Raw genomic sequence first — 10,218 nt, forward strand, 5'->3', positions numbered from 1 at the left:
AAATACAATTTTGCCACAGTTTTGTAAATATTCTTTAAACAATACCCTAACCTCTTAGAGGGCATATAAAAAAAAATAAACGAGCGACTTCAGCGAGTACATAACACGAAAATATATTGAGCCACACTTACTTCAAAAGCAATAAAAACAAATAAGCAAGAATCTGTACTAGACAGGGATCTTCCCCTTCAGATCCCATCATCTAAACATTTGGAGTTCCTTCTGTTCTGATCTTATGCTACGCTACACAGTCAGTCTCCTGTCCTTGCCCATTCTAGGTGCTTCTGACTTGAAATAGTGACTTCACACACACTCAGTCAGTGCCTGGGTCCGGCAGTCCTCTCTCTCTCTCTCTGTCTCAATTGAATTGAATTGAGACCGGAGGTCCTTTGCATTGTAGTTATGTACATAAAGCACAGTACTGGTCCTTCAAGGCCTTGTCAACGCTAACAGGCTACATGTTAGCCTCGTCAACACTAGCAGGCTACATATTAGCCTTGCTAATGCTAACAGGCTACATGTTAGCCTTGTCCTATTGTCTTTGCTATCAGGCTACATGTTAGCCTGGTCTTTGCTATCAGGCTACATGTTAGCCTGGTCTTTGCTATGGCAGGCTAGGCTAGGCTACATATTATAAGCCACGTATATGGGGTCCAGCTGGTCGGCCAGGAAACCGTCTCGTAAGTGCATCCTCTGCTTCTCCCCCCGGGAGTTGATGGGGATGACCCCGATGTCCACCACCACCACCACCCCCACGATCAGGTAGTGCTCCTCCATCACCACGTTGGTGACCAGGGGGACCAGGTCCAGAGCCTCCTGCTCCGAGCCATCCAGCTCCACCACCACCACCAGCAGGTTGGTCCATGTGAACACCGCGCTGGAATGGCAAATACAAAATTAAGTGTTTCATTCTTGGATATGGGTTTGTCGGTCAAGTTTGATGATACTCTCTGGTGGAACAGATGGCGTATTAATTTATTTAGCAGATACTTTTATCCATATATATATAGCGAGTTACAATACGAAGTACATTTGTCTAAGTAAGTGAATCAGGATTCTTAATAGGACTGGTTGTTAAAATCCCTAAATATTCAGCACAACAATTGAGTGGAGTTGGAGATGTCCTCTTGGGTGGAGTGGAATTTGGCAATGATCACGTGGTGCCACCAGTACGACACATCTTCAGTTGTGGTCCCCGACCTCATTGGGTGTTTCGGCCAGTTATCACAAGACACCCTCTGCCGAGGTTGGCCCACCACAGGCTGATCAGGCCTGGGTGTGTGTCGCACGGTGGCACCACGTGGTCATTTGGGAGCCCATGTTGGGTCCCTACGTTTCAGCCACAGCCAGTGACTGCTCCGTTCTGCTGCAGTGGACAGTTCTCTGATTGCCTTCCGTTGGGCCTGTCCTCTGATCCCTACTGCCCTCAGGAGCCTTGTGGTGGAGCTGGCTACAAAGCCTCTGCAGCCCACCTCCACTGGCCACACCTTCACGTTCCAGCTGCGCCCCTCTGCTTCGACTGCTAAGTTGGCATACCGCAGCCTCTTCCGTTCGAATGCCTCATCGATGGCCTCCTCCCATGGGACCGTCAGTTCTACGATGAAGACACGCCGGCAGGACTTGGACCAGAGGACTAGGTCTGGGCGCAGGTTGGTCACTGCAATTTCGGGTGGGAAGGTGAGCCTCTGGCTGAGGTCTACCCGCATTTCCCAATCCCGGGCTGCGTTCAGTGGGCCTGAGTCTGGAGGTGATGGCTTGGTCCGCTGTTTCTCCCCTTCCCGGATGAAGGTTGTTTTCTGTGGAAAGGTAGTCTGGGCATTTAGAGGCATGGCGTTGGTGGTTACCCTCTTGTGCTCAAGTTCGGCAGCCAAGCACTTTAGCACTTGGTTGTGGCGCCAGGTGTATCTTCCTTGAGTTAGACTGGTCTTGCAACCCACCAAGATGTGTTTGAGGGTTGCTGGGGCTGCACACTGGAGACAGGCTGGGTCCTCTCCATACCAGAGATGTAGGTTGGTAGGAGAGGGCAGGACATCATATGTGGCTCTGATGATGAAACTTAGCCTATTAGACTCCATGCTCCACAGCTCGTTCCACGTGATTTTCCTCCTCTCCACGCTCTCCCACTTCATCCAGCGGCCTTGCTGGGCTTGGGAGACTGCCTTGGCGCACCTGGCTGCTTCCTCCTGGTGGCGCACCTCCTCAACCACCATCTTCCGCCGTTCGGTTGGAGTAGCCTTTTGCCATGTGGGTGTTGTTGTTTCTAAGCCAAGGCCCTCTCTGCCATGTTGGACATGCCCCACTATATCCCGGTGTCTGAGGGCGGTCTTTGCCACCGCAACTGCTGCAGATGGCTTCCATTTCCTCCCCGTTGCTAGGATTGGAGCAGCACCTCTGACGAATGGATCCCGGGATTCTGTGAGAGTCATTTCCAGCCTTGATTTGGCACATTTGTACTCCTCCACCAGGCTTGAGATTGGTAGGGAGAGGGCTCCGTTGCCATACAGGCCTATGCTGCTAAGGCCTCTCGGCAGTCCAAGCCACTTCCTCACTTGTGCATTCACCAGTCTCTCCAGCCGGTTGGCATGGGATAGTGTGACCTCGTAGATGGAAATTGGCCACATGAGACGGGGCAGCAGTCCAAACTGAAAGCACCACAGCTTCAGCTTCCCAGGGAGAGCAGTGTTGTTGATCTGCTTGAGGCCACTGATTGTATCCTGCTTGAGTTGTTCCACCTGCTTCGAGTCTTTGAGTTCTGCGCTATACCAGCGGCCAAGGCTTTTGATAGGCTTCTCCAGAACTGTTGGTATTGGCTCGTTGTTGACGTGGAACCTCTCATTGGCGAGCTTGCCTTTGACAATGGAGATACTGCGGGACTTACTGGGTTTAATCTCCATTCGTGCCCATTTGATGTTTCCCTGGAGTTTATCCAGCAGGCGTTTGGTGCATGCGTTTGTTGTTGTTATTGTCGTCATGTCATCCATGTACGCCCTGATTGGAGGAAGACGCAGCCCGCTCTTCAACCGTTCCCCTCCAACAACCCATCGGGATGCTCGAATAATGAGCTCCATTGCCATGGTAAAAGCCAGTGGAGAGATGGTGCAGCCCGCCATTATGCCTATCTCGAGGTGCTGCCAAGCAGTTGTACTGGCTTGTGCTGTAACACAGAACTGGAGGTCCTGGAAGTAGGCTTTGACCAGCCTTGTGATGCCCTCTGGGACTTGGAAGAAGTTGAACGCTGTCCACAAAATCTCATGAGGCACTGACGTTTGTATCTGGTGCCAGATGACATTTGTGTGTTCCAGGCATCCTGAGAATCCACTTATCCCTGCCTTCTGCACTGAGGTGTCGACAAAGTTGTTCTTCTGCAAGAATACTGAGAGCCTCTGGGCCACAACACTGAAGAAAATCTTTCCTTCCACATTCAGTAGACTGATCTGGCGGAACTGGTCGATGGTTGAGGAATTCTTCTCTCCTGCCCTTCGCCATGCCTTTGGTATGATTCCCTTTTCCCATGCCACTTTCATTAGCTTCCAGAGGTACTTCAAGACGCCTGGACTGTTCTTATATAGCCTGTATGGAACGCCGTTGGGCCCAGGGGCTGAGGCTGTTCTTGCCCGTTTTACTGTGCTCTCAACTTCGCTCCATGTAGGGGGCCTTGTTTCCATCTGGTGCTCAGGTGGTTGGATTGGTGGCATGTCATCCGGAATGCTGGCTGGCACATGCCTCTGGTTGTCAGAGTAGGTCTTCCTCAGGTGGTCCTCTAGTTCCCTTATGGGTACTTTGAGGGTCCCTGTTTTCTCCTTGACAAAGAGGTCTTTGACGAACTTGTAGGGATCTCTGTAGAAGGCAGTCCTCGTTCGCTCTTTCTTCTTGTGTTGCTTTCTCAAGCATTCTGCTCTTCGCAGTGTTGCAAGACGCTGCTTGATGTCGGCCTGTAGTGCCTCAAGTCCTTTCCTTTCCACTTCTGTGGCCTTCTTCCACTGTTTTCTCAGGCACCTTCTTTCTTTCACAAGTCTTTCAATCTCTTGTTGTCTCCTGGACTTGAGATGGGCTGATGGTTCCTTCTGTGTCCCATGGTTCTTACTTTTCACCCCAAATCTCTCTGCTCCATAGCTGTAAATGATCTCTCCAATCTTGTCCATTTTTTTTTCCACGGCCCCTTTCAGACCTTCTAGAAGATGGACAAGGTCTGTGTCTGTGTTTTCCCACTCCTTTTTCTGGCAGGCTTTAGGCCACAAGATTTGAGGCTTTCGTCCATTCATCTTCCTCTCCACTGCTGTCTGTGGCTGGATAGGCTCTGGACTCATGTCCGTTGATGGATCTGTGCTTGGTTGAGCTTCGTCTGGGGTTCTGATACCCTGTGGACTGTGGTGAATATCCTGCCACTGGGCTTCACTCGACTGATTTGCCCTACCTCTGAGGAAGTAGTGGTCAATGCGAGGCACCTCGCTAAGCTCTCTTAGGCACTTTTTCCTGTGCTGGTGGATCTTGAGACCCTTCTCTGATGTTATCTTTTTCCAGCCACAGATGCAGCTTTGTAGCTTGTGTCCTGCCAGTGTTGTTACTCCGTCAACTACCGTGCTGATCATTTGATTCGTTGTCATTTCCGTTCCAGGGTCTGTTACCGTGTGATCCGCCGATGAGTCATCTTCCGCCCCCGCTCTCGCAGACTCTAGGGGTGTTTTTCCTTTTGAATTTTTCGTAGCCATAGTTGGGTGGAACCAAGTCACTGTGTAGTGAAAGGCTCCTGCCAACACGGGTAGCTAACCCATGCCAGCCCCGTTGGGGTCTGTTCCCTCCTGTCAGCTGTCTCTTCAGGCCGTCACCAGGTCTTTCCCAGGTTGTCAGCTGCCCTTTCGCAGCGGTCACTGGTTTTGACACCAGACATCAGGATTCTTAATAGGACTGGTTGTTAAAATCCCTAAATATTAAAGTATATCAAGTATACCTCAGTTATTGTAAGTAAAACCTTTGATAAGAACAAGTGCCATCGGCAGTCACAGTGCTAGAGCAAGAACATATCATGTATGTCCTCAAATAGAGGGCTCTCTCTCTCTCTCTTTCTAATTCCAACTTATTAACAAAATAGATTTTGCTAATACACAATGAATTTGAAAAAAAGGGTATTTTGTCTACTGGGTAAATAGTTCCGAAAATGTCAACACGGCAGGGGAGGCTGGTGGAGGTAGTAATCGGAGGACGAGCTCATTGTAACGCATGGAATGGAATCAGGAACGCTATCAAACAAAACACTGTCTGACACCGTTCCTCGTTCCATTTCATGCATTACAGTGACCCCGTCCTCGGATTTCTACCTCCCCCAGCCTCCCCTGGTGTCTTGTATGAGAGGATGGTGCTAACCATTCTGTGATGCTCTTGTGCGTTCTGATGACAGAGGTCTCGATGTCGATGGGGTGGTACCTCATCCCTCTTAGCTCCATGGCCTCATCCAGCGCACCCACCACGTACAGCGCGTCATGTCTCTCTGTACACACACACACACACACACACACACACACACACACAGACACACACAGTTAGCCGGGACAGTCGACAGTAGATAAGGACCAGTACTGAACTAGAGGAACAGTGACCGTTGGTAGTGAGCGATGGTATCTCTCTCTCACCCCCGCTGGCGTCTGTGAGCTCGGTCCTCCTGAGGAAACCCAGGTAGCCGGTTCTGGCCCAGATGGTGGCCGTGTCTCCGAAGCTCAGACGGGAGTTGAAGTGGTCCGACTGCAGCGCCTCGTCTCCGTAGACGGTGAAGTAGCCGCTGGCGTTGTGCCCGCTGTGGACCCAGATCTGTGGGTAGCAGGGTTGGCAGAGGTCAGAGGTCAGACCCCAGCTCTGCAGACCACCAATACAGCCACCACTGTGCTTTTTAGATTAGTATGTGTGTGTGTGTGTGTTAATCTGACTTATTGTGTGTGTGTGTGTGTGTGTGTGTGTGTTTATCTGACTTACCGTGTGTGTGTGTGTGTGTGTGTGTGTGTGTGTGTGTGTTAATCTGACTTACTGTGTGTGTGTGTGTATGTGTATCTGACTGACTGTGTGTGTGTAGTACAGCATAGTGATTGGTTGTGAGTGAACACACCTCTCCTAGATGGGAGTCCCCCAGCGGTCCCTTGGTCTCCGGGTTAGCGATGATGATTCGGACCCCAGGCAGAATCTGTGGCGTTAACGACGAGACGCAGCGTTAGACAATTAGCCCCTATCATCATCCGCTGCACTCGTCTCCCTCTGAGAGCCTAGTTATGTAACTGATTTACCGGCCCGGCCTTGAGTGAAGTGGCTCAATCTCTCTATCTCTCTCTTTCGCTCCCTCCCTTTTTTCCCTTCTCTCTCTCCCCATCTCTCAGACTGTGTGTGACAGGATTCAATGTTGTGAGAAATAAAAGGCTTGTTACTGTGTGACAGACTGATCGTGATCTCTGTGCCCCTTTGGAGAGAGAGAGAGACACACAGACAGACAGACAGACACAACTGGGGAACAATTAGCTCTCCTCACATGCACTCTCTTCCCTTTCCATTAGAGGGGGAATGGGTTGCTGGGGAAACCACACGACTCAGCGCATCCCATCACAGGGCAGAACCGCAGTTTAGAGTGAGGTCTTTATAAGGGAAACTAGCTACTGCATAGACCAGGGAAGGATGGCGGAGACAGGAATCAGAAGATGGAATGGCAAAAGGAATGGAATCAATACCGTTCCTCATTCCATTCCATGCATTACAATGAGCCCCATCCTCCGATTTCATGTCTACCTCCACCAGCCTCCCCTGGTACATACCCATCTTCTCTTCAATGATTAAATGTGACGGCATCTGACTTTTATTCTGAAAGATTTTAATAAATGTAAACGTTGTTGACACACTCGCTTAGTCAAGCCAAAATATTGCACTACAATGGATTCGGTGGGTAATCCCCACTACTACCTAGTTAACTATAACACTGCTATAACACCTTTCACCAGCTACCGTCACAAATACACTATTAGTGTAAGTGTTTACGTGTATAATAATGTCTGCCGTATGTATGTAAACAAAGAGAGGGACTCACCTTCCCAGACTCCATGAGAGGTAAGCTGTGCGGTGACCCCCTCTCCACCAATCGAACCCTGCGTGAGAAGGAGGGAGGCGTGTCATTGGCCATTAAAGACTGTCAATCAAGGGAGGCTGGTGGAGGACTCTGAACGACCGGGGACACTGACTGACTCTTGGGAGACGACAGGGGAGGCTGGTGGAGGTAGAAATCGGGAGCGGACTGGCTCGTTGTAATGCATGGGAATATGATACCATGTGGATACCGTTCCTCAGTCCACTCCAGGCCTTACAATGAGCCTGTCCTCCCATTTCTGCCTCCACTGTTGTCAATAATACAGTCAAGAGTCGAGAGAGTCCCGTTATTTACACTACAGAGCCAAGCTGAGCTGAGTCTGTTTATCACCCAGCACGGTCGCTGAAACAGTGCTGGGATAAGAGTGTGAAAGGAGCATAATCTGAGGCCGAAAAGTTTGGCTTGTGTGCGTGCGTGCGTGTGTGTGTATGCGTGCCCTCGCCCTGCAGTGTGTAAAAGGGCCTAGAGGTTTATGAGACAAGCTTTTCCTTTCGGGTAGAGATAATCACACTGACAAAAGGACACTGGAGAGCCAATTACGTCCTCGTGATGAGAAATTATATTTAACTTTCGACGCAATACATGGCAGAGTGGAAAAAAAGCGGTTCAGACGAGAAAGATTGCATGTAATCACGCAGTGTGAACACCAACAGCTCTATCAGAGAGGGACAGGGCCCTGGGTAGTACAGGGGAGGTAGACGTCAGAGGACGGGGCTCATCGTCACGCACGGAACAGTATCAAACACCAACGTTCTGTTCCATGTGTTACGACGAGCCCGTCCTCCGATGTCTCCCTCCGCCAGCCTCCACTTCTGTACAACGTGTCCTGATGAAAACAATCTTAGTGCTTTCATTTCGGGGGGGTTCTGTTACTCAGAACTGTTGGGTCGATGACAAACTAAAAATGTCCAAAATACTTTCAGACACTTGAGGTGGAATAGTCCCCAAAGTACAAACACCAAGCCGAAAATCAAGCAGCATACCTCCAAACATGTCGACGTATTTGACATTATGTAGAGATGCTACAGTCATACACTGGCGTCTCTCAGCCCAGCCCAGAGTCACTGCATGCAGCAGGCCTATTGATCTGTTGACTGTGAGAGGGACAGTGTGTGTCCTGAGGTGTGTGTGTGTGTGTGTGTGTGTGTGTGTGTGTGTGTGTGTGTGTGTGTGTGTGTGTGTGTGTGCGTGCGCATACAGTCCTGAGGCCTGCTAGCCAGTGACACCCAATATTTCACAGTCCCGCCCCAGGCCGGTCTTAAAGACAGGTCTCTAATCTTAAATGTCAGCCCTGACTACAGCCAACAGCCTGCAGCGCCCACAGTCACACTGCTATATCTGACTGGGCTATTCTGGTGTCATAAGGAATGTCTCTGGCTCTGTGTTCCAAGCCCCCCCCCCCCCGAGCTATTATAGGCAGGGGGAGGCTAGTGGAGGTAGAAATCGAAGGCCGGGCTCATTGTAACGCACAGAAACGATTTCGTCGCGTTTGATACCGTTTCCTCGTTCCGTTCCACGCATGACAATGAGGCCGTCCTCCGAGTTCTACCTCCACCGGCCTCCCTGATTCTAGGGTCAGTGAGTGGAGAACACAGAGGTGTTCTGTGGCGTGCTATAGTGGCCTAACATGTTGTTTTGTTTGTGTGAGCAATCTTCTGTCGGCAGGGAGGACCTTCCTCTGAATATGAACTTATGAACCCTAACCTTAACCCTTACTATAACCATAATTAGTTTTTTTTATGACAACCTCAATGGGGTGACGTTAGCGGTGGGTCTTCCCAAGCATCTACTAAGTATCCTTCTATTAGTGTTTTGCTGTACTTCCCTCCAGTGACAGATGATACAGTACTCTGTCTACTCTACACAAAAGACCATCACTGGACTATCCACTACTAAACATTAAACTCAAAGTTTGGCAGAACAATTAAATATCAAATTAAACTCAAGACAGAATTACAGTAGGACATTTATGATCAGCGTAAAAAAAAAGAAAAGCACTTAGCTGTTCCCCAATCACTGACAAAAATAATGATATACTGTACTCTACATCAAGCCACATGGAATCGGCCTAGACAGCACACCAGAGTGTGTTAACACAGCACGCGCTCAAGTGATTAAGAAGGCGTTAAGACATGTGTGACAGGAGGGCCGCGTACCAGTGGCGGCTGGCCAATAGAGGGCGCTAGGGCGCCGCCCCCACCTTCCAACGCAGCCCCACTTCCTAGTTGCTACTTGTAAAAGATTTTTAAAAATAAACATTGTTTATTCATAAAATGCGGCTGATATTCTGTCGGCGCCTATCAGCATTCATTAAAAATCCTCCAATACAATAAACATTTTATCTGTGTGTGTGTAAAATTCACTGTGAAAATACAAGGGTAGAGTGTCGGGGCGCCGGCCGAATGGGACCCTATTGCAGTGCAAATACTTTTGGCTTACACGTGAGTTGTAGCAGCGCTCCAATTGGCTGTCTCCTATTTCCCGGTCGGGGCGCAAAAAATGCGCCCTGAGCATGCGCAGATTATAGGCTTACCTAGGCTGCAGCCTAGGGCCACTACCACTAGGGGTAGTAAAAATAAAAAAATGCGTGAGACTTGAGAGCCCTGAATATCCGGTTGTTAAGTCTGACGTCAAACGTGACGTTTTGCAATTTCCGGGTCCAAACCAGAAATTCTCCGCACCAGAATACCAGTGTACTACAGCGGTAGAATGACAGTTTAATCGTTTTTTAGACTCGGATCTTTTCATACAACAAGGGACACAGCACTTTCCCGTTTTCCCCATATTGTCAGGGTATTTGAGCCTCGGAAAAGCGCTATATAAATATAATTTATTATTATTATTATTGCGGCATTTCGAAGACAGCGCCTCAGCCAACTTTGGACCCGGAAACACGTCGCATGTGACAGACAACAGGAGAGGAGAGCCATAGAGACAGAACTGAGGTGAGGTGAGCAACAGAGATAGTTCAGGATGATAACAAACAGTTCAGTATGACAGAGACAACTAATAGAAAGACAACTGTATGATTATAGAGTTTACATGTTCAAGGAAATATTGTATGATAATAGAAAGGTACACTTTAATTTAATTAAAGAAGTAAC

At 49.2% G+C, this 10,218-nt stretch overlaps 1 protein-coding gene across 1 annotated transcript in view; it reads right to left on the minus strand.

Moving 5' to 3' along the window:
* Nucleotides 1-624: 624 nt before the first annotated feature.
* Nucleotides 625-10,218, minus strand: part of LOC308151557 (disco-interacting protein 2 homolog C-like) — a gene marked incomplete at both ends in the record, with an annotated part of 192,654 nt that continues 183,060 nt past the window's right edge. The window contains 5 exon segments of the mRNA XM_080524453.1: nt 625-877; nt 5,362-5,485; nt 5,628-5,802; nt 6,095-6,169; nt 7,058-7,115. Coding sequence (XP_080380579.1) covers nt 625-877; nt 5,362-5,485; nt 5,628-5,802; nt 6,095-6,169; nt 7,058-7,115 — 685 coding nt within the window.

This window comes from Nansenia antarctica, assembly GCF_963989245.1.
Source record: "Nansenia antarctica genome assembly, chromosome: 2".
Taxonomy (NCBI): domain Eukaryota; kingdom Metazoa; phylum Chordata; class Actinopteri; order Argentiniformes; family Microstomatidae; genus Nansenia; species Nansenia antarctica.